Source organism: Selaginella moellendorffii, unplaced genomic scaffold, assembly GCF_000143415.4.
Source record: "Selaginella moellendorffii unplaced genomic scaffold, v1.0 SELMOscaffold_55, whole genome shotgun sequence".
Lineage (NCBI taxonomy): Eukaryota > Viridiplantae > Streptophyta > Lycopodiopsida > Selaginellales > Selaginellaceae > Selaginella > Selaginella moellendorffii.
The window spans coordinates 77,131-101,081 of NW_003314316.1; the positions used below are offsets into that span (position 1 = coordinate 77,131).

Here is a 23,951-nt window from a genome sequence, read left to right on the forward strand (position 1 = left end):
AGTGTGACCAAAGTGAATGGGCATGGCATTAGTGTAATGGGTTGATATGTCAATAGTACCTTGGGGTGTTAGTCATGGGATCGGACATGTGTGTAAGGAACTAACTCCCTGAGGTGTCAAAGGCTAAAAGATCCTCGAAAGCACGATCAAAATGATAAAGAATTCATCAGATGAGACTGAGTCCAAAGTCGAGTCCGAAACTAACTCTAAGACCGAATTCGAGACCGAGTTCGAGATCAAGTCCAAGACCGACTCCAAGACCGAGTTTGTGACCGAATTTGAGACCAAATCCGAAATTGAGTCCAAGACCGACTCCAAGACCGAGTTTGTGACCGAGTTTGAGACCGAATCCGAAATTGAGTTCGAGACCCGTGCATGATCTCGTCCGAATTGCAATGATTTATGAGAGCTATGGGGACGTCCATGCTAGATCAATCATACTGTTGTAAGCTTCTGAGTTTGGACTTCCCGGAAGGTCACCCAGCCCAGTACTATTCAAACCCAAGGACGCTTAACCCCAAATATCCCAAGACCCTTAACCGATTGGAAAAGGGGGTGCACTCTTGTTCATGGGCCCTTTCCCTCTATATTTGAACCCCATGGATCGTCTCTCGAGTCGTTCCCTTTGGTTGCTTACAATCCACCACGCTTCCCTGCAAGTTCACGCCCTCGTGAACGGAAGCTGAGAGCTGCAGCTCTCCCGAGAGCCCCGCTCTCTTGACACCCTACCCCTCGGGTCGAGCCCAGTGGGAGCAAACTGGACCAGCCAGATGTCAATCAACATGTGGTGCGATTCCCCTAGCCAACCAACAGAGTCGGACCCGAGACCTCTCTGATACCAAATGTAAACTCCTGAGTTTGGACTTCCCGGAAGGTCACCCAGCCCAGTACTATTCAAACCCAAAGACGCTTAACCCCAAATATCCCAAGACCCTTAACCGATTGGAAAAGGGGGTGCACTCTTGTTCATGGGCCCTTTCCCTCTATATTTGAACCCCATGGATCGTCTCTCGAGTCGTTCCCTTTGGTTGCTTACAACTGTTCAGGCAAATGTTCGAAGCAACAGTAATAAGCAAAGTGATAGCTCACAAATCACAAGTCACGACCGTTTTAGCGCTTTAGCTCGCAAGGGTTAGAATTTCTGGACCTGGCCGATAATCAAAACAAATCCATATGTTTAGGGTAGATTCTCTGGCCGTTCAATCCTACAAATACTTACTTAAGACTCTAAGGTGGCGCTGAGGGCTTTGGGAAAGAGAGTATGGCATTTTCAGTCTTTTGCGGCCAGCCACTTCAGCAGCGGAAGAATCATTGTCCCTGCACAGGCTAGCGCCATTCTCCAATCTGTGCAGTTTTTGCTTTGGAGATGTGGGAGTGGATTTTGGTTCAGGGGCTGGAGTCACCTTGGGAGCCATGGGAAGTAACTTCTCTTGGAGGGATTGACACGAGCCTTCCACGAGTCGGCTTTTCCTAGAGGCCCAACCGCCGCCCTAAAAAGGAAGTTGGGAGGAAAAAGAGCAGTGGTGCATAGGAGTCAAGCTGTGGCCGGGGAGGAGTGGGCTGAAATGAAGGGCCCGGGACGGAGAAAGGAGAGAAACTGGATCCAGTGAAAGCAGCGATCCATCTATGTGACGAGAAGAAAGCAGAGAACAAAGTGGGTTTCAAAGGCGAGGGAACCTTGGATGGGCAGGAACAAGGACAACCAGACATATCTAGTGAGCAGAATGCAGAGAGAAAGGTTGCTAGAGGTATGGAGAAACGGTCACGATCGGGCGAGGAGGAGGAAGCCTTGCAGGACATTCAAGGGACTGTGATGCCAGAGGAGTTGAAGCAACTAGTGCCAAGATTTCCTCATGTTTCCTGACGGCATATCGCGTCTATGGAGCCAAGCGAGAGAACGGGTAGAAGGCATCATATTATCTGGAGCCAGGCTCTCCAACGCCAACAAGAGCATTCGAGGAGCGAGGTCAGGAGTTGCTCGCACAAGGACTCATCGAAAACAACTTGCGGTCATTTGTAGCTCCAGTATTGCTTGCCCTCAAGAAAGATGGCTATCAACTACCGTCAGCTCAACAAGTGGATCTATTTGACAACTTAAGAAAGGCTTGCAAAGTGTTAGGCAATTGAGAACTGAATTATGCGTCCCATTGCCACCCCACTAACAGACATCTTACGTTCATGCGGCTTTCTGTGGAACAAAAAATTCTGAAGCACATGTAGCGGGCAAATGGCACTCCACTGAGGTCTGTTCTACACACTGATCACCTCAGTATAAAGTTTATCTTGGACCAAGCTCACCTTAACAAGAAGTAGAGACGTTGGGTATTGCAACCTCAAGCACTGGAATTTTCCATAGAGTTCAAGCCAGGTCACTCGAATGTTCTTCCCAACTCATTATTGAGAAAGTTCAAAAAGCCACCATTGTCCATGTTTGCGTTGCTATAGGAGCAGTGATTATGTATAGCAAGTTCATCAAGAGTATGACAGTGTTCCAAATGTAGGAAAACTTTCAACATCATAAGTTTTCTTTTTGCTGTGGTGGGGGTAGTGTATTCTCAGCCAGAGTTGCGGCAACAACAACAGCAATCCAAACGTTTCCACTGGAAGGGCATGCACAAAGACATACGAACATGGATAGTGCATTGTCTCGTCTGTCAACGAATTGAGACAGTTTGTGGGTCTCCCTTCAATCTAGCCCAAGGATGCAACCTTGGTTATTGTTGTCAACATTTTCAGCAGAGAAGGTTGCAAACAAATTTACAGTATGTATGAGAAGACTATACTCTTATATTGCTTTAGTAAATAATATAATATTTTGATTTTTAAAAATAAAATAATTTGCTTTATGTTGCATGCTTTGATTAATAGTAGTGTTATTTCTATTATTAATCCAATTGATCAACTGGAAGTAAACATGTTTATAATTTATAAACACAATATTATTAGATGGTAGAATAAATAAATTGCTTGGTTTGCTTAATAGCAGTTTTATTATTACTTATTAGTATACTTGATCAAATAAAGTTTATAATTATAAACATGTTTGTAATTTATAAAAACAAGATTAATCTAGCCATTAGATAATAGAATTCTAGAAATGGTTTTTATAAATTATAAATATAAAATTAATCTAAATGAATAACAACTGTCAGATGGTAAAATATCTTAAAATATTTAAGTATATTTTAAGTATATTCACTATCATCCTAACCCCCCTACAGATTTTCTTAAGCAAACAAAAAATAATGCATTAGAAAGTGTTTAGAAAAGTTTATAAATTATAAACATATTTATAAATTATAAATGAATAACAACCTTTAAATGGTAAAATATCCTAGAAGATTCAAGCATATCTTAGATATATTCACTACCGTACAAATTCACTTAAGCAAACCAAAAATTCATCATTTAAGCAAAACACATACAAAGGCTCTTGATAACTTAATAAACAGTTTTTAAGCGTTTAAACCACCTGATAGATTGAAGGAGGCATGCAGGCTAAAAGCGGCGAATGGTGACCCTTGCCTTGGCCTTGTCCTTGAGAGTCATGGCCCAGACAGCCTTTGGAGCAATCCCTTTGCTGTCGTCCTCCACAACTTCGTACCCCATATGTCCGGCAAACATGAAAGCCTCGTAAGCTTTCCCGTTGTCGTCCACCTTGACATCCACCGTGACGTAGCCGGGAGGGATACTGTTGTCCTCGATGACTGGATACTCGAGCTCCACAGCGTCGTTGTAAAAGTCCTTTCGGTAGGACTTTTCATCGCCATGCCAGTGTCCATCGCTGTCGAAGACGCAGAAGGCAGAGATCCAGCCGGAGATGTATCGCGGGCCCGATCCTCCTCCAATCCGGTGGCAAATCCTGTTCCAAAAGTCCGTGTCAGCGTTACCTTTGCTGCTCTCCACGAACTGGGCGGTGATTTTTTTGAGCATGACACGCCACTTCTGGCACTCGCTCCCGTATTTCTCCAGCTCGTCCACCCTCCGATCGATTTCCTCCCAATCCTCGGTGGTTCCCAGGAGAGTCACGTATGGAATCCCGCAGCAGAGACGAAACCTGGGAGAAGATCACCCAAAAAAGTTGCCAGCTTTAAAGACAACAAGAAAATCAATGGAAAATCCACACCCAAAAACCACGAACACCACACCAAACACGTAGAAAACCCATGAACTCCATGCATTGCAAGACACTCATCGAAACAAAGAACTTAAAAACACAAATGCAAACGAGAAAAATAAAAACCATGAAGAAAGCTTGCCTGTATTCGAAGTAGCTCTTGAAGGTGGCCATGAGAACCACACTGCCCACCACCACATCGTTCTTGGTCGTGGTCGAGAAGCTCGGCAAGATCCAGTCGCAAACCTTCTCGTCCTTGACAGTCTCCTTGAGCGCCACGCTCATCTCCCTCGCCAGGAGCCCATAGTCGCCGCTGTGGAGCGCGGCCTGCTCGGACACAACCAGCTCCTTCTTTCCCTCGTGATCCACCAAGATGGATCGCAGCGCCTCCGCGTTGCCATTGACGAAGAATCCAAACTGGACAGCGATGGCGAGCCACACATCGTCGGGCCGGATCACCAGATTGTGATGGAAGCTGTAAGCTTTGATCGCAGCTGCCACAAACCCGTTCTTTTCCGGCAGAAACGCGGTCGCACCGACGCTTGTGCCCTGCAACACATCGTAGCAGCCCTCCTGCTCGAATTCCATGAATCGCTCCAGGAAATGGGCACTCCCCGCCGGAGATGGCTTCACCTCGGCCGGATCCTTCTTGGACACCCTAAATGACACCATTCTCTCCTCTCCCCCCCTCGCTATTCTCTCTTCTCCTTCCTCGCTAGTCTTCGTACAAGTGGCCGTAGAAACCCCAAATCCCACAAATCTAGACCGTTAATATGAGAACTCCAAACCCACACCGTTAGATAAAGATCTTTACAAGCCTTCGAATCCACACCGTTAAATCAGTAGAGATAAACACAACAGTTTAAATATTAGCGAAAAAGCACCAGCTTATAGGAGATTGGCCTTCTTGAGCGTGTTCTTATGGCCCAGACGCTCTTTGGAGCATCGTCATCCTGGGCAATCTCGTATCCCATATGTCCCATCTTGACATCCACAGTGAGGTGGCCATCGGCTAGGGAGGAAAGCTCAGCAATATCGATCTTGTGGTGTTGCCTGCCCATTCACACAGGATCAGATCGAGCAAGAAGCATTTGCAACTCTCGTTGCGAACGTGGCTTTATGGCCATCAAGGCTCCAGGATTGGAGAGAGGAAGGCTCAGTATCTTGACGCACTGGAGGTAAGTAGAGTTTTCTATTTTCCAAGATTTGTACATCAGAGGCACGGGAAGCGGGCTGTCTTTGGATAAAGGTTGAAGTCCTTCGGAAGGACAACTGTTGGGGACAAGAAACCGACTCAAATTTGCAAGGTGTGTTTCCGATTGCTATTTCCATTCTCTGTCATAACTTTTCTTTGTAGGTGCTGAACGAAATTGTCCAATGGAGTCACAGCTGTGACTGCATGCATCGTTTTTTTGTTCTGTTTTCGTTTTAATATTGATTCACGCAGGTCGTAGATGTGAGGCCGAAGATCTGCTGCTGATGATGCCCTCCAAAGTTCATGGCAATGGTAAGAACATTGATGTTGCTGCTGGAGAAACTTTTGGAGATGAAACAGAGGGACTCGGCACTCTGCCATTCATTGAAGACCAAGGAAGATCAAGCTCAGGGCAGAGGATATCTAAGGCCGGAACATTCTCACCAGCTTCTGGATAAGAGATTCTTTTTTTCTTCAGCTTAGTCATAAATTAAATATTACTAGACCTAAATAGTTAACATTGTTTATTAATATAATTTCAACTTAAAACCCCCTTGTTTGACGAGGGTTCTTTGTGATGTACCAACATCGAACACTGATGATGTACCAACATCATCGGACAAAGTGATAGAACTTCCACGGGGTGAGCCTGAGTGAAAGCAAAGAACTAGCTTCTATACCTCTAAGTAGGTATCCATCTAGCACTACCTGGTCAAAATCCCATTCTAGAACCTGTAATGCAGCAGTGTCTCCAAAAATTTATTCAAGAGCCAAACTATTTACGGTTGCAACTAAAGTTTCTGCCTGGTCACTTGTCCCTTAATGTTTGGCACGGCGAAGTTTCAAAACACTTGAGTAGTGTTTGTAATAGATGAACAAAGTAACAAGAAAATCTACCATACCTTGATACTTTGTCCCCATGAAAGAAGAAACGAAATCGGAACTCCTGTCACTCTTGCCATTTAATTATAGTTTATACAAACATCAACTTTTCAAGCAATTGTTGAGGCAGATATGCATCCTAACAGAAGAAAATGGAAAATATAACATAAAACCAAAGTGCAAAGCACATTATCTTTTTGATCCAGGGATTCATGAAGCATGTGAGGAACAACATTTTTTTCAGTCTTTATATATATTATGTTGAATCCAGGGACAACATGAAGCTTTCTACTTCTTGTAATAAGCTGGTGGAGGTGGCTACGTACTTGTAGTAATAGTAAGGTGGTGGTGGGTATTTGTTGTAGTAATGAGGAGGTGGTGGAGCCTCGTACTTACTCGTACTTGTAATAAGGAGGAGGTGGCAGGACTTGTACTAGGTAGTGGAGACTCGTATTTGGTGGCGGAGACTCATACTTAGGCAGTGGATACTTACATGGGAGACTCATACTTGTAATAAGGAGGCAGTGGAGATTTAGTAATATGGAGGGGGTGGTGACGATTCATACTTGTATGGTGGCGGTGGTGGACTCTCATACTTGTATGGTGGCAGCGGTGGTGACTCATACTTGTATGGTGGTGGAGGCGGCGACTCATACTTGTATGATGGCGGCGGTGGCGACTGATACTTGTATGGGGGCGGTGGTGGCGACTCATACTTGTATGGCGGCGGTGGTGGACTCTCATACTTGTATGGTGGCGGCGGTGGTGACTCATACTTGTATGGCGGTGGTGGTGGACTCTCATGGTGGTGACTCATACTTGTATGGTGGCGGAGGCGGCGACTGATACTTGTATGGGGGCGGTGGTGGTGGCTCATACTTGTATGGCGGCGGCGGTGGACTCTCATACTTGTATGGTGGCGGCAGTGGTGACTCATACTTGTATGGTGGCGGAGGCGGCGACTCATACTTGTATGGCGGCGGCGGTGGACTCTCATACTTGTATGGTGGCGGAGGTGGCGACTCATACTTGTATGGGGGCGGTGGTGGCGACTCATACTTGTATGGCGGCGGTGGTGGACTCTCATACTTGTATGGTGGCGGCGGTGGTGACTGATACTTGTATGGTGGCGGAGGCGGCGACTCATACTTGTATGGCGGTGGCGGTGGACTCTCATACTTGTATGGTGGCGGAGGTGGCGACTCATACTTGTATGGGGGCGGTGGTGGCGACTCATACTTGTATGGCGGCGGTGGTGGACTCTCATACTTGTATGGTGGCGGCGGTGGTGACTGATACTTGTATGGTGGCGGAGGCGGCGACTCATACTTGTATGGCGGTGGCGGTGGACTCTCATACTTGTATGGTGGCGGCGGTGGTGACTCATACTTGTATGGAGGGGGTGGTGGCGACTCATACTTGTATGGCGGTGGTGGTGGACTCTCATACTTGTATGGTGGCGGAGGCGGCGACTCATACTTGTATGGTGGCGATGGTGGCGACTCATACTTGTAAGGAGGCGATTCATACTTGTAGTATGGTGGTGGTGGGGATTTGTAGTAGTAGTATGGTGGTGGAGGGGAAACATACTTGTAGTATGGCGGTGCAGGGGATTCATACTTGTAATAAGAGGGAGGTGGAGGTGACAAATATTTGTAGTAGGGAGTGAAGTCTGGCATTGGAGGGAAGGAGAAATCAAATGCCTGAACCTGGCTGCTTTTCAACAGGACAAGAGCAGCAGCCAGCAGGGCCATTGCAAAATGGCAGCTGCCCATCCTCTACCTATCAAAATCCCTTGGATTTCCTTCTTTCCAATCTATTCAAGCCTTCTTTCCAATCTATTCAAGCCTAGCTCCAAAGCCCTCAAGTTGTCGTTCCCGTCTCTTCTTTCCCTTTTTCTGCCCTTTTGTGTGCTTGGAGCTCGAGCTTTTAAAGCACTCTTGAGAGAAAAAGAGGAGATCGGGTCAACTGCGAGAAAAGATCAACACGTCCTAAACCCATATTTACAGGCCGTTTCCTTAGAGATGATATAAGGCTGCACTAAGCACAGTTGAACAAGCCAAAACGTTGGCAGCTTGTCAACAAAAACACACAAAGAAGACTTCAGCGTTTGCCTGGAAACGTCAATTTTTTTTTGATTCTTAGAAAGAGGAAGGATTCCTTGCTACAGCTTTGGCTGAATTTTTCTCCAGATCTAACCTTGATATGGCATAGAACACCACAATAAAATCCCATTGACAAACACACCAACACACAAACACTATTTTGTCGCTGATGAAACTGATCGCCTTTGAATCGGTCTGACTCAAGCTTTGATCATCAGAAGGAACGTGTCTTCTAAAGTCACAGGAAAAAGAAAAAAAAGAGATTAGCCACTGATAAGAAAAACGTAAGAGCTCACCTTGATCCCTGCAGGTTTCCACGAGTTAAAAGAAATCACCATGGCTGGGCTTTTGTCCCTGAGAGACATGACCCAGACAGCCTTTGCTTTGTTGTCGGCCTCCACAACTTTGTATACCTTATGTCCCGCAAACATGAAAGCCTTGTAAGGTTTCCTGTTATCATCCACCTTGACATCCACCGTGAGAAGTCTTTCGATCGCCATGCCTTTTTATATCTCTGCGAAGACACAGAAGAAAGAGATCCAACCGGAGATGTATCGCGGCCCCGATCCTCCTCCCAGGTGGTGACAAATCCCGTTGTTCTCATTCTGTAAAAACTGACACGGACCTCTGGAACAGGATTTGGCATCACCTGGGAGGAGGATCGGGTCCACGATACATCTCCAGCTGGATCTCTTTCTTCGACAGCGATGGAAAGTGGCGTGACGATCAACGGAGCTGTGGATGTCGAGTATCCGCTCATTGACGATAGCCGCATTTCTCCCGGTACCTCACGGTGGATGTCAAGGTGGACAACAATGGGAAACTTACGAGGCTTTCATGTTTACAGGACACATGGGATAAGTCCAGACATGGATTCTTTTAGCTCCGTGAAAACCTGCAAGCTTTGGGGTGAGCTTTTACGATTTTTCTCATCAGTGACTGTGGCTAGTCTCTTTCTTTCTTTTCCTTTCCTCGGCTGCGACTTTGGCTTTTGGTGATCAAAGCTTGAGTCAGGCCCGACGATCATTGCGAGTTTCAGGTGTTTGAAAAGCGAGCTTCCTCAGCAGAGATGGAAAACTATTCAAGTGGAGGTGTATATGTGGTGTGGAGGCTACGGAACTCCTCCTTGTTTCTTGGAATCGGGAGGCCTCTCCACGAACTGCGCAGATGAGCATGACGTTACAATTTTCAGCTCGTCCTCTCGGATCGATTTCCTTCATGGCCCGAGAAAGGAAAGTTTACAAAGAAAAAGAGACAAATCCATGTAGCTCTTGAAAGTGGCCGTGAGAATACGCTCCCAACGATCACATCGTTCGCATAGTCGGTGCTGTGGAGCACCGCCACTGGGACAATGGAGAAAAACCAGATCCTTCTTGCCCCGTGAACAAAACTCGATTGCAGCTCCTCGGCGCCATTGAAACAATCCAAGCTGGACAGCTATGGATTTGTCTATGGCAGCCATTCGTGTGCGTCGATGCTGGTGCCCTGCACTTTCTCCTGGAAATTCTTTTAATTCTTCATACCTCCTCCTCTCGTTGAAATGAATCAGGGAGATTTCAAGAGCCTTGACCTCATAAATTTCATAATATCGAGTCGATGGATCACCTTTGCTCAATCCTTTTGTCGTCCTTGTAAACTGTTAGTACTGCCACTCCATCTTCGCAGTATCATGTCATCTCTTCTCAATCTTTTCAGCAGACAAAATTACCTATTATTGTCAAAGAGGTAAAACGAAGAGAACCAACCGAAAGTGTTTGAACCAAATTTCAAAAATAAATGAAAGAAGCACAGTCCGTCCTGGCACGGAGTTTTGGATTAAGATTTTAATCGCTATGGAGGGGGATGCAATAATCTCATATGATCTGAATTTCAGATAAATTTTAGGCAAGCTAAAAGCAGGGCCCATAATCACAAAATGACAAACGCATCTAACTGGATGGGCATGTTCACACAAAAGAACTTACCACAGCAAAGGAGTACAAGCAACTTAGAGATCAACCAGTCCGGAAAATAACTATATAAAACGTCTATAATCGAGGGATCTTGGGCTTCTTGAGTGTGTTCTTGAGAGTCATGGGCCAGACACTCTTTGGAGCAATCCCTTTCTCATCATCCTGGGCGATCACGTATCCCATATGTCCCGCAAATATGAAAGCCTCATAAGTTCTCCCATTGTCGTTCACCTTGACATCCACCGTAAGGTACCCAGGAGCATACTGCTGCCCAAAACACACGGATACTCTCCCACAGTGTCATTGCTCCTGTTCCTGTAATCGAAGTGGCCGGTCTCACCAGTCCCTGTCCACGTTACCTTTGCTGCTCTCCATGAACTGGGCGGTGATCTTCTTGAGCATGACGTGCCACTTTTTGCAATTTTCGCCATACTTGTCCAGCTCGTCCACTCTCCGATCGATTTCCTCCCAATCCTTGGTTGTTCTGAAGAGGTGTGAAAACTCCTCTTCACTGGAAATCTATTGTTAGTAAGAAAATAAAAGAGAAAAAGGCCCGATCTCCAAGGGCTGAGAAGAAGCATGAGTAAAAGAATGTTATGTATTGATAAAAAAAATGATGGAATGGAGATAAAGATCCACAATTTGGATTCCCCCTTTTGAAAGGCTAGCAGTTCTAATTGCTAGCATATACTATATGTTGTGCATGATTTAATCTATGGCTCCGATGCAACCCTAGGTTCAAAGTTGGAGTCCCCTGAGCCTGGGTTTTTGGTTGATACACTCTGTTCCCCTGATAGAACTAGACACCATCCTCAGTGTGAACATAGTCAGTCTCCATCACTTGTTGCTGCTGCTCTAGTCAATAGAGGTGACATTTTTGCTGTGGGAGTGTAAGCTCGTGGTTGGGGACACTGTCTGGTGGATCTGTCCCATCTTCTTGGAGGTTGGCTACCTCAGCCAGGAGGGCGGTATGATCATCCTCAAGTTTCCGGTAGTGGGTGTTGAGCTCTTCGTATTTGAATTTGTAGGTGAATTTGTGAGCTGCTGATGGGGTTGATGGCTGCTTGGAGACGATCTTCCTGATACCGGAGGTCAATGTGGATCTGCTTCATCTCTTCGAGCTGAGTATCCAGCCGGTGGTTTAAAAGCTCATAGAATTCCTTCTTGATCGCTCCCTAGGTGTATATGAAGGAGTCTTGCTTGAGAAGATGCTGTGCGATCTTGGCTGGTGTTGGGAAGTAGTTTGCTTGCTCGCGGTGCATACGTTGATCGAGGGCTTCAAACAACTTGCGGGTGCAGTAGCTTAGGTCGCGAAGTTTATCTTTGTACTCCTTCCTAATCTTGTCGTAATCACGGCGTACCTGACTTTGTGGCTGAGTCATGGCTGCTGCTCCTGCTCCTGCTCCGTGATCCTGGTGTTTCTCGCTAGGGTTCACTGTGTTCTTGATCCGAGAGTTGAAGTTGCTGGAGGCTGAATCTGCTTCGTTGGATGTGGGTGACGTGGTCGGGCCGGATTCTTTGAGGTGGTTGGAGATGAGCTTTTCAGTTTGATGGTGGATGAACGGCCCAGATGTGGCGCTGAAATTAATTTATCCGTTGGGAAATTTTTCACTTGGAATTTTGTTGAAGGGGCGGAATTTTTGTGAATGCTGGTTGTGGTATTTGCTGGAGGAGGCATGGTTGCGTGTTCTTCAAGTGATTGGCGAAGGTAGTCAATGTTTTCTTTTGTGGAACATGTTGAGGAGGTCGGGGCGTTGAGAATGTTGTTCTCAGCTGGTGGAGAAATTGAGTTCTGGGCGAGTAGTTGACGTTTTCCTTTGGCGATGTTGATGTGTTTGTGAGAAGTTGTCGGTTTTGGGGCTGATTCGAGTGGATGTGGGCTCTGGGGTGAGTGTGGATGGTGGTGTGAGTTGTCTTCATTGTTGCTGATGACGAGGTGTTCTCGGATCAGCGGTTTTGGAGCTGGATTCGCTGGCGTTTTGCGTGTGAGGCGGCGGTGAAGTGGAGTTGAATTGTTGGAGTGTTTGTTGCTAGAGCTGGTGTTGTTGGAGTGAGTTGAGCCTGATGTAAGCTCCTGAGTTTGGACTTCCCGGGAGGTCACCCAACCCAGTACTATTCACACCCAAGGACGCTTAACCCTAAATATCCCAAGACCCTTAACCGTTTGGAAAAGGGGGTGCACTCTTGTTCATAGGCCCTTTCCCTTTATATTTGAATCCCTATGGATTGTCTCTCGAGTCGTTCCCTTTGGTTATTTACAATCCACCACGCTTCCTTATAAGTTCACGCCCTCGTGAACGGAAGTTGAGAGCCGCAGCTCTCCCGAGAGCCCCGCTCTCTTGACACCCTACCCCTCGGGTCGAGCCCTTATAAGTTCACGCCCTCGTGAACGGAAGTTGAGAGCCGCAGCTCTCCCGAGAGCCCCGCTCTCTTGACACCCTACCCCTCGGGTCGAGCCCAGCGGGAGCAAACTGGACCAGCCAGATGTCAATCAACATGTGGTGCGATTCCCCTAGCCAACCAACAAAGTCGGACCCGAGACCGCTCCAATACCAAATGTAAGCTCCTGAGTTTGGACTTCCCGGGAGGTCATCCAGCCCAGTACTATTCAAACCCAAGGACGCTTAACTCCAACTATCCCAAGACCCTTAACCGATTGGAAAAGGGGGTGCACTCTTGTTCATAGGCCCTTTCCCTCTATATTTGAATCCCTATGGATCGTCTCTCGAGTCATTCCCTTTAGTTACTTACACCTGATTGTTGAGATGCTGGCTTCGGTTTCTTGCTGGGAGTTGCTCCTTCTGATTCTGAGTGTTCTTCGGAGCTGTCACTTTGTTCTATGGAGTTCGTTTGGGTTGTCCACAGTTGTTTGTTGGGAAGAGTTTGGTGTAGAGCGATCAGCAGTGGGAATATTACTGTCCGCATGGTCTTCTTGTTGAGTGTGGCAAGGATGGCATGGTCGAGAAGCTTGAGAAGGAGCTCATGGAGATGATGAGCCACATTCACACATTTGTCGTCGAGTAGAGCTCCGTAGACTTCTGTTGTGCGCTTGCTGATGGTGCGATCTGTTGGGCGAAGTTCATTGTAGAGGAGGAGGGCTTTGAGGCAATCCATATGCTGCTCCTCGATGTCCTCCCATGTGAGCTCACTGGTAATTTCTCGATTGGCCTTGATGATTTGCCGTGGAACTTCTCCTGAAAATTTGAGTAGTCCCTTGTTGGAGATTTTGAAAACGGAGGTGATTCTTGCTGGATTGAGGGTGATCTCGTTGGTGCTGTCGGTTATGGTGCTGTTCTTGGGGTTGAAGGAGGCGGCCAGCTTCCTCGCCAGTTTTTGGTCTAGGTGTGTTGAAAAGGCGTTGTGGAGGAGCTCAAATCCATGGTCCTTGAGCCAGGTGGTTGTGTTGTTGCTGGGAAGCCTAGGAATATGGTGTATGACATATCTAAGGCACCGGGGTGGATGAGCTGGCATCTTTCTCTTCATTTTCTGCGATTGAAGTGCTCACCCTGTTAGGGTTCTTGAAACCTGTATGCGGCGCTCGATTGCTGGTGATGAACGGTCGAGATTTGTTGACGGAATTGATGTGGTTTGATTTGGCTTGATTGCAAATCAATGGTGGATATTGGTGATAAAGTTAACTCAAGTTCAACTGTTGATATTTGCTTAGGTGGCATTGATCCAATGGTAGCTTGGGACTTAAGAGATTTTTGCTGCTGTTTGTTGCTGAAGTTGGTGGATGAGTTCGTGTTGAGTCAAGTTGAGTTGTGTCAAACTGATTTGAGTTAAATTTTGTCAGCTTGTTGAGGTTGACGATCTTAGTGAAGTCTTCAGTGAGTGTGCTGACTTTGGCGGTGCCACTGGGGTATAGTTTAATGATTTTGAAAGGTCCTTGCCAGTTGGTGTGGAGTTTTCGACCAAGTTTGCTAATGGGTCCTCGGTACCAGAGAACATGATCGTTGATGCTGTATTTGGGAATGTTATGCCGGGATGCTTGTCGGTCGTGCCAAGCTTTTCTCTGTTTTTGGATGGCGTGAAGTGTCCAGAGGGCATTGAGTCGGATTTCGTCGAGATGTTCGAGTTGCTGAAGCCTTTCTCGAACTGCATTTCGGGTGTCAAGATTATACTTGACGGTGACTCGCATGCTTGGGACGATGAATTCGATTGGTGTGATGGCTTCTGTTCTGAAGGCGAGTTTGAATGGCATCATGTCGGTGGTGACTTTATACACAGTTCTATAGGCCCAAAGTACATCGAGAAGTTTGTTGTCCCAATCTTTGCCGGAATCGTTGATGACTTTTTTGAGGATGGTCTTCAGTGTTTTGTTCGTTGCTTCTGCTTGACCGTTGCCTTGAGGATAGTATGGTGTTGATGTTTTGTGTCAGATTTTGAACTCGGTGGCGAGATGTTCGATTGTTTCGTTGATGAAGTGGGTGCCTCTGTCAGTGACGAGTTCAAGTGGTGTGCCGAAATGAGTGATGATATTTTCATAGATGAAGGTTGCTGTTGCTTTCGCTGTGGCATGTCGGAGAGGTATTGCTTTGGCCCACTTGGTAGTGTAATTGGTGGCGACAATGATGCACTGATTTCGTCGATAGGTGCTGACTTGGGGTCCGATGAAGTCGAGTCCCCATTTCTGAAATGGTGCCATTGGGAATGTTGGGTTGAGTTGTTGAGTCTGAGTTTTTGGCAGTAATCGATGTCTTTGATATGTGTCGCAGCATTTGCAGAATTCTTCAGTGTCATGCCAGAGTGTCAGCCACCAGAGGCCGGCTTGAAGAATCTTCCAAGTTGTGGTGTCAGCAGCAAAGTGTCCGCTGGAAAGTCCATTGTGAGCTTCCTTGATGATTTGAGTTGTGCTTGGCGGCTTGATGCATCGGCGAAGAATGTTGTCAATTCCTAGTTTGTAGAGAGTGCCTCCGATGACTAAGTATTGTCGGGTTTTAGCAACAAAAGTCTTCTTTTGGTCGGATGTAGTGTACTGATCTGGAATTTTTGCTGAGTTCAGGTAACTGAAGACGTTGTCAGGTTGCTGGTATTGAAACTCGGAATAGGTTTGAGTCAGGTAAGTCGTTGGTAAGTCTTTCGAGTTTGTCGCCGGTGGTGATCCGACTAAGATAATCTGCTTGCTCGTGATTTTTGCCGGGTTTGTGGACAATCTCAAAGTTGTATTCTTGTAGTAAAAGGAACCATCTTGATATTCGACCAGATAGTATCGGCTTGTTGATGAGGTAAAGGAGTGCCTTGTGGTCGACGAAAATTACAACTTTGGTTGACAGTATGTAGTGTCGGAACTTCTGAAGTGAGTAGATCATGCCGAGAGCTTCTTTCTTGGTGGTGGTGTAATTTCGTTCAGCTGGGTTGAGTAGTCAGCTGGCGTAGTAGATCGGTTGATCTCGGTTGTCATGTTGAGTTTGGCTCAGAATTGCACCAGTGGCGACGTCGGAAGTGTCGACATGAATGTGGAACTCTTGTGTCTAGTCGGGCTTGGCAAGGATCGGTGTTGTTGCTTGTTTGAGTTGGAGATTGTCGAATTCTTGTTGAATTCTTGTTGCTGTTTGGACGTCCATGTCCATTGGGTATCTTGTTTCAGTCCATCGGTGAGTGGTTTGGTGATATGAGCATACTTGTGAATGAATCGTCGGTGATATCTGACTTTGCCGAGGAAGCGCCGAAGTTCTTTCTGATTCTTCGGCGGTTCGAGTTTGGAGATGACGTCAACTTTGTCCTTGTCGACGAGAATGCCGTCATTGCAGATAACGTGGCTGAGAAGTACTCCAGATTTGACAAAGAAAGCTCATTTGTTGGGGTTGAGTGCTATGTTGTTCTCCTCACACTTGTTGAGGCATTTCTCCAGGCATTCAAGATGTCGATCTTCCAAGCTGAAAATGCTGAGGTCGTCCATAAAGACTCTTATAAAGTCAGTGAGGTAGTCTCAAAAAGTGTTAGTGACGAGCCTTTGGAAGGTGAATGGGGCGTTGTAGAGTCCAAAAGGCATTCGTCGATAAGCATAGGCTCCCTATGGACTGATGAATGCTGTCTTGTGCTGATCTTCTTCGGTGATGTGAATTTGGTTGTAGCCGGAGAAACCATCAAGGAAGGAGTACATCTCGTGTCCGGCGACTGCGTCAAGAACTTCGTCGGTAAATGGTATCGGGAAGACATTTTTTTCGGTGGCGTCATTGAGCTGTTTATAGTTGACACAGATTCGAAGTTTGCCATTTTTCTTCGGCACAACCACCAGTGGTGAAAGCCATATCGGATTCTGAATCGGGTAGATGTACTCGACTTGGAGAAGCTTGTCGAGTTCTTTCTTTACTTGTTCCATCAGATTCGGATTCATCCAGTAGGCTGCTTGTCTTCTTGGTTTTGAGTCTAGAAGAAGGGTGATGGTGTGAAGGCTGAGTTTTGGTGAAACTCCCTTAAGGTCTCGATAACTCCAAGCGAACAAGTGTTTCTTCTTTCGGAGAAGATTGATGGCTTTGTCTCAAAAACTTGCTCTGAGATGTCAGTGGCAAGTACAATGTAGTGTTCGTTGCCGTCGTCGGCAAGGCTGACTTTTTTGAGTTTTTGGTCGGCTGGAATTGACGGAATGTAGGCAACTTTGTTGTGGTTGTCCACTGTGAATGCCGGTGGCGCTTCGAGTTTTGTATCTCGAGTGACTGGATTTTTCAGTGCTGATGTAATCGGGGGGTCATTCTCGTTGGAAGTCAGCGATAATTTGGAAGAGATCGATCTCGGCCAAAGGTTCGAGATCAGGGTAGGCTTTGAGAATTTGTTGTTCTTCATAGTCGTCGAGGCCATCTTCGAGATTATATTCTTCCAAGTCAATAGGTCGGTTGTGGCTGGACAGCAATTTGGTCGCTTTTGTCAACACGGTTGTCGGTCCGTTTGGTCCTCGAAGGATAAGATTGTCATTGGGCCAGTCTTGATAAACTTGGGCAGTTTGAAGCCAAGGTCGACCGAGGAGAATCAAGTATCCGTCGGTCTGCTTCAGTAGTTTGAGGATGACATAGTTGACTGGTATTTTGATGCCTTGAATGGTGGTGTTGACTTTTCGAATGATGCCTTTGGGTTGAACAGATTGGTGGTCGGCCATTCGGACATTGAAAGGTGCTGGTTGGACTAGGCTGATGTTGAGTTGTTGAACAAGACTTTCTTCAATAATATTAACGCTGGAGCCGCCGTCAATTATGGCTCCTCGAACAAGGTGTTTGTCCAGTCGTAGGTTGATTGTCGGAACATCATTGTCACAATCGCCTGGTTGAATCTCGGCTCGAAATGTGTCAACATCTGTCTGTATCGAGTTGAGTGTGGGTGAGTCTGTCAAAGTGTTGGTCGGTGCAGATGTCAGATCAGTGAGCTGTTTGGTGAGGTAGGGTGCAATCTTCAACAGTTGGCCGATGGTGATTTGAATATTTCGGTTGAGGATAGTCTCTGCTACTTCTTGGATTTTGTCGAAGTTTGCCAAATTGTGTTCTGGTGTCGGTGTCGATGTTGGACGATTTGTCTGTCGGTTTTCTGGTATTGAGTCTTGGCATTGTTGCCGAGCTGGTGATGGTTGAGCTTCATTGTCAGAGTCTAAAATCACTAATTCGGGTGGTTGTAGAGCGAGTTGCCATTGTATCTTGGCAGCTAACTTCTGCTTCTTTTTCCATTCCTAGAGTTTTGTTGGGCTCTCAGGGCCTTTCTCTTCACTATCTGCGGAATCTCTGTCTGGTTGTTGTTGTTTTTCTGCTCAAATTTGTGCTCGAGTTTGTACTGCCATGACTTGAGGATCTAAGTCATCATTGTTGGCATAAGGTAGTTCATCAGTCTCGACCATCCTTGTTGTTGGTGGTTGCTGCTAGTTCTGATCTTGTTGTCGAGGAGGCGGCGGACCAAGTCTTGGCGGACTGCCCTAGTTTTGAAGTCGAGGTTGCCATGGTCGGTTGTTGTAGTTGCCTTGGTAGGCCTGGTCTTGATAACCTTGGCCTTGGTATCTTTGGTTCTGGTATCTTGGGTATTGTTGGTATCCTTGGTTGTAGTTGTCTTGGTTTGCTGGGTAGTTCCGGTTTGGCAGGTGTTGTCGATCGTTGTAATTGTTGTTGTAGTCGTTGTTGTAATTGTTGTAGTTGTTGTAGCGAGGTTGATCATTCCATTGTTGACTCTGGTGTTGGAAGTTGTTTCTCGGCGGTCTCCAGTTTGTCGGAGGTTGTGCCTGGTAATTGTCGAAGTATTGATTTGGATATGGTTGTCGAAACTGCTGTCGGGGATAGTTCAAGACTTGTCGAACTTCTGGAGAATTTCGAAATCTGCAAGTCTTGGCATCATGACCTTCTTTGGTACAGATCTGGCATTTGGAGATTTGGAGCTTGCAGTCACTTGCCGGATGTCCTTCGTTCTTGCACTTAGTACACCAAATTCCAGATTGAAATTCTTTGATGTCGGCCTTGGCTTTTCCCTTGAGCTTGTCAATTGTTTTCCTAAGTTTCCGAAGTTTTGACTTGGTGCTCTCTCCGAGTTCATCGTCGGAGTTGTCGTCGGAACTGCTATCAGAATCTGAGTTATCCGTGTCATCTACTTGTGCTGTCATTCGTCGAGCTTGAACATCTTGAAGGGCTCTTGCGAGTTTGAGATAAGTGGCAACGTTGATGTGTGTTGCCGCTTCTCGGAGGGATCGTCGAAGGCCTTGCATGTACCATTGGTAAAGTAATGTTTCGGTGGCATTGTTGCCGCATTTGCTAGCATGTCGAGTGAAGGTTTGAGTGTAGTCATCTATGGATTGACCAAACTTCTGCTTGAGTTTTTGGATCTTGTGAAGTCATTGGCTTTGAGTGAGGGAACACTTGAATCGGTCTACAAGCTTGAGTGTGAGGTCGTCGAAACTTGTATTTTGAGGAAGTGTTTGAGCCCATTCGTTGGCTCTCTTTCGAAGGGTACATCGGAAGTAGTATGGAAGTTCGGTCGTCTGGCTGTTAATTCAGATTGCTTCTCGAAACTGTTCAACATGTTTCTCGGCATCTTTTGACTTCAGACCATGAAATAGTGGATAGGAGACATGTCTTCCGACAGGTATGTTGGCAACGGTAGTAGTGACTGCCATTTGCTGTTGGTAGTAATGTTGGTATTGTCGAGGTTGTTTTGTCAGGTTGTCACCGTGGAGTCCTAAGGTGATTTGTAGCAAGGGGTTGTTGGGGTTGATGGCAAAGTTGGTGTAAGAGGAAGGTGGTGAATTGTTGTTGTTATTTAGTGGACTCTTCTCTGTTTTTTCTTCTGTATTAGGACTGTTTTCGGGTGTGTCATCGATGTCGTCGTCGGTGTCGGGTTGCTTGCCGGTGTTGATTTTCGGAAGATGGTGCTCGAACTTGTTGTCGACATACTTGTTGGAGTTATGTTGTGTTGGTTGTGGTTGTTCGTCTAAATTGTCAAACAGTTCTTCAAACGTATAATTGTGTGGTGACTGTGGTTGCTGTGGAAGATTGTTGTCGTTGACGATTGGTTCGTCGATCTCGTTGTTGTTGGATGATTGTAGCTGTTTGGCAGCTTGGTGTGAGTTGTTGACGTCGAGTGCTTGACTATTGGACGATTTGAGTTGTTTGTCTTTACTGCTGTTGACTGGGTATATCGGAGTGCGACTGTAATTGGTGAAGTCAAGTTGTTGTCTCATCGGCGCGTTGAAGTCGAAAGCGTGTTCGAAAGGTCTTGCTGATAGCAGGCTTCGGTAGATGTTGGAAGCAAATGTGGGATATATTGGTGTTGTGAAGATCGGTCGGTATGGCGAAAACGGTGCTGGTCTGGTGAAGTCTGTGAAGCTGGGCAGGAAACTTGGTTGTTCGTCATCACTGTAGATGGGGTTGGTGAATATACCTTTGAAGTGGTTGTATGCTGCTTGAAAAATGTTTTGTTGCTCGGGAGTAGTCTGTGTCGACTGCTCGAATGTTCGGTCGGGCTCGGGCACTCTGGTGGGTGCCGTCAAGGGTGTTGATTCAGGCTTGGGCACTTCGGTGGGTGCCGTCGAGGGTGCTGCTGGTGGTGTGTCTGGTGGTGTTGTGTAGTTGTCATATTCTTCGCAGATGTCTGATACTGGTTCGTCGGAGTTAGCTCACGGTAATAATTCGTGTCAGATGTAATTCTCTCTCTTGGAGGGTCTAACAATTTAATTCAACTTCTCTTGGTCTTTCTTTCTCTTTGTTTCTAAATTCTTCAAATCTCTATCTAAACGTCGGATAAGCCGTTATCGGTCTTCTTCCGACTTGCTGGATGTTCTTTGTGGTTTTGGATACATGCATTCTTCTACTGGTTGTCGGTGTTAGATTCATGTCTGCAGTCAATCATGCAATTCGGGCAGAACTTCAGGAAGACTGTTGGCGGGCCAATTGTCAATAAAGTCATTGTGAGCTTGTTTTTTCTTTTCAGTGCAAATATTGACGGTGGTGCATGTTGGGTTGGGTTGTGTTCAGCTGAGTTGTGTTGGGTCGAGTGTGCTGGTGCAGTATGCAGACTGGTCTTCCACTTGCTGGTGCCAAGATGGAGTTCGATGAAGAGTTTCGGATATTTGGGTTTGTCTGGAATGATTTCTTCGATAATGTCGTCGAGTTGTTCGAGTCTGGATTGGGTGATGGCGTGATTGGCGAGAGTTGTTGCAGCGAACGTGTTGATTTTGAACCGAGTTCGGACTGTTGTTTCGGGTTGTCGAAAAATCGGTGGTGCATTGTCAAGTTGTCCCTCGACGAGTTCTCCAATACCGGGTAATAGAGTGATAGGTTCGTCATTGGTGTAGGTTCTGAGGATGTGCTTCGGTATTTGGAATGGGCACAGGAATTGGAATTGTGTTGGAGTGCTAGGATTGCTAGGTCGACGACTGCACGGAAGATGGGTTTGTTTCGGTAGTGGTGTCGGTTTGTGTCGAGGGTGCTGGTTGATGTCTCGAGCTTGGAGTGGGTGGTCTTGTGCTTGGAGATGGAGTTCACCAATGAAGCTGTTGAAGGCGTCTGCTGATGAAGGTGCTGGTAGATTGGAGTTTCTTGTCAAAGAGGGCTGTTAGTGGTCTTCGTTGGTGATTGGACTTGGAGATCTTGAGAGAGAGCTTTCAGATTCTTCAAAGATCTCCTCTGGGAAGCGTCTGCCTCTACTGCGTTGGACGGCGACTGCTTGGACACCATTGATCCATGTTGGTGGTGGCATTTGCTTGTTGAATTTGGGCGAATTGGGTAGCGAATTTTGGCGAGTTGGGTAGATTGCTTGATCATTCTTGCTATCTGCGCACAAAGAATGGAGAAAGAATAGAAGAATTTGTGAACCTAAAGGGGAATTCAAAAGTTGTGGTCGCCAAATGAAGAGGTGTGAAAACTCCTCTTTGCTGGAAATCTATTGTTAGTAAAAAAACAAAAGAGAAAAGAGCCTGATCTCCAATGGCTGAGAAGAAGCATGAGTAAAAGAATGTTGTGTATTAATAAAAAAAATGATGGAATGGAGATAGGGATCCACAATTTGGATTCCCCCTTTTGAAAGGCATACTATATGCTGTGCATGATTTAATTTATGGCTCCAATGCAGCTTTAGGTTCAAAGTCAGAGTCCTCTGAGCTTAGGTTTTTGGTTGATACATGTTCCCAGAAGAGTCATGAAAGGGATCCCACACATTAGACGAAAGCTGGTAAAAAGATCATGAACAAGATCTTAGAAGATGATGTTGAGCACTAAATCATGTAGAAAAACAATTATCAAACACACTATGGTGCAAAAGTAGCCACAAGCTTGAAAGCATCCAGGAAAAAATCCACTTATGTGTATTCGAAGTAGCTCTTGAAGGTGGCCATGAGAACCACACTGCCCACCACCACATCATAGAAGCTCGGCAAGATCCAGTCAGACCTTCTCGTCCTTGATATAATTCTTGAGCTCCACGCTCATCTCCCTCCCCAGGAGCCCATAGTCGGCGCTGTGGAGCGCGGCCGCCTGGGACACAACCAGCTCCTTCTTGCCCTTGTGATCAACAAAGATCGATTGCAGTGCCTCGGCGTTGCCATTGATGAAGGATCCAAACTGGACGGCGATGGCGAGCCACAGATTATGGTGGTCACTGTAAGCTCTGATGGCGCACGCCACAAAGCCATTCTTCGCTGGATGGAAGGCACTCGCATCGACGCTAGTGCCTTAGCGGCCCTCCCCCTGAATTCCTCCAAGAAATGGCCGCTCTTGGGCTGGGATTTCGGCAGCTTGGACGGCTCATTCTTAAACGTCACCATTCTCGAGTTCTAGAGCTCATAGATTTTAGAAACTTTAAATTCTAAATCTAGAATTTCATACAAACTTTAAAGGTAAACACATTTTTAGTAGATTGATCAGCAGCTCGATCAACCAGAAGAACCAGCCTGCAAAGTCCCCGAAAGAAAAACCATGTAAAAGAAGCGCTAGAAATCGTTCATGGCTTACCTTGGCCTTCTTGAGCTTGTTCTTGAGAGTTATAGCCCAGACAACCTTGGGAGCAATCCCTTTGTCATCGTTCTGGACGATCTCAAATCCCATATGCCCCGCAAACATGAAAGCCTCGTAAGTTTTCCCGTTGTCGTCCACCTTGACATCCACCGTGAGGTAGCCGGAAGGAATGCTGCCGCTCAAGATACACGGATACTCCATCTTCGCAGTGTTATCTCGTCCCAATCTTCTGACCGGATGAACTTCAGGAACGTCACCCTGCCATTCCCCCTTCTTGTCAAAGACGCAAAACGCAGAGATCCAACCGGAAGTGTAACTCGGGCCTGATCCTCCTCCATAGTGGTGGCAAATCTTGTTCCAAAACTCCGTGTCAACGTTGCCTTTGCTGCTGTCTACGAACTGAGCAGTGATTTTCTTGAGCATGACGCGCCACTTCTTGCAATTCTCACCATACTTGTCCAGCTCGTCCACTCTCAGATCGATTTCCTCCCAGTCCTCGGTTGTTCCCAGAAGAGTCACGAAAGGGATCCCGCAGGCTAGACGAAACCTGGAACAATACAAGTTGTTAGCTTTAAAGACAAGTGCTAAATCACGTAGAAACAAACATGGCCAACATGAAACCATGCGAACGCCGAAGCAAGGAAGGAAAGAATACAAAGAGCAAAAGAGGAAAAATCCATGAAGAACACTTGCCTGTATTCGAAGTAGCTCTTGAAGGTGGCCATGAGAACCACACTCCCGGCGATCACATCGTTCTTGGTCGTAGTTGAGAAGCTCGGCAAGATCCAGTCACAGACCTTCTCGTCCTTGACATTCTTCTTGAGCTCCACGCTCATCTCCCTCGCCAGGAGCCCATAGTCGGCGCTGTGGAGCGCCGCCACCTGGGACACAACCAGCTCCTTCTTGCCCTCGTGATCCACAAAGATGGATCGCAGCGCCTCAGCATTGCCGTCGACAAAGAATCCAAACTGTACAGCGATGGCGAGCCACACATCGTCGGGCCGGATCACCAGATTGTGGTGGCAGCTGTAAGCTCTGATCACGCTCGTGACGAAGCCATTCTTCACCGGATGGAAGGCGCTCGCGTCGACACTGGTGCCCTGCAACACCTGGTAGCAGCCCTCCTCCTGGAAATCTTTGAATCCCTCCAGGAAATGGCCGTGCTGGGGCCTAGATCTCGGCACCACGGCTGGCTCCTTCTCGGAGACCCTAAATGTCACCATTCCCTCCTCCGTCTCGAGCTTGCGGCCTAGGGTTTATAAGGAAATTTTAAATTCTTAAAAG

At 46.6% G+C, this 23,951-nt stretch overlaps 3 protein-coding genes across 3 annotated transcripts; all 3 read right to left on the reverse strand.

Moving 5' to 3' along the window:
* Window positions 1-3,384: 3,384 nt before the first annotated feature.
* LOC112350897 lies at window positions 3,385-4,798 on the reverse strand. The gene is made up of 2 exons (XM_024687917.1): window positions 4,260-4,798; window positions 3,385-4,057 (listed from the first exon to the last, which is right to left on the reverse strand). Exons 1-2 carry the CDS (start codon window positions 4,787-4,789, stop codon window positions 3,499-3,501), a joined length of 1,089 nt encoding a protein of 362 aa, XP_024543685.1. The 5' UTR covers window positions 4,790-4,798; the 3' UTR covers window positions 3,385-3,498.
* A 1,928-nt stretch (window positions 4,799-6,726) lies between these two features.
* LOC9662081 (extensin) lies at window positions 6,727-8,799 on the reverse strand. The gene is made up of 3 exons (XM_002982796.2): window positions 8,596-8,799; window positions 7,014-7,645; window positions 6,727-6,931 (listed from the first exon to the last, which is right to left on the reverse strand). Exons 1-3 carry the CDS (start codon window positions 8,797-8,799, stop codon window positions 6,727-6,729), a joined length of 1,041 nt encoding a protein of 346 aa, XP_002982842.2.
* A 13,707-nt stretch (window positions 8,800-22,506) lies between these two features.
* Window positions 22,507-23,897, reverse strand: LOC112350899. The gene is made up of 3 exons (XM_024687921.1): window positions 23,361-23,897; window positions 22,665-23,214; window positions 22,507-22,603 (listed from the first exon to the last, which is right to left on the reverse strand). The coding sequence occupies exons 1-3, from the start codon at window positions 23,888-23,890 to the stop codon at window positions 22,586-22,588; spliced, it is 1,098 nt and encodes a 365-aa protein (XP_024543689.1). The 5' UTR covers window positions 23,891-23,897; the 3' UTR covers window positions 22,507-22,585.
* Between the last annotated feature and the right edge of the window lie 54 nt (window positions 23,898-23,951).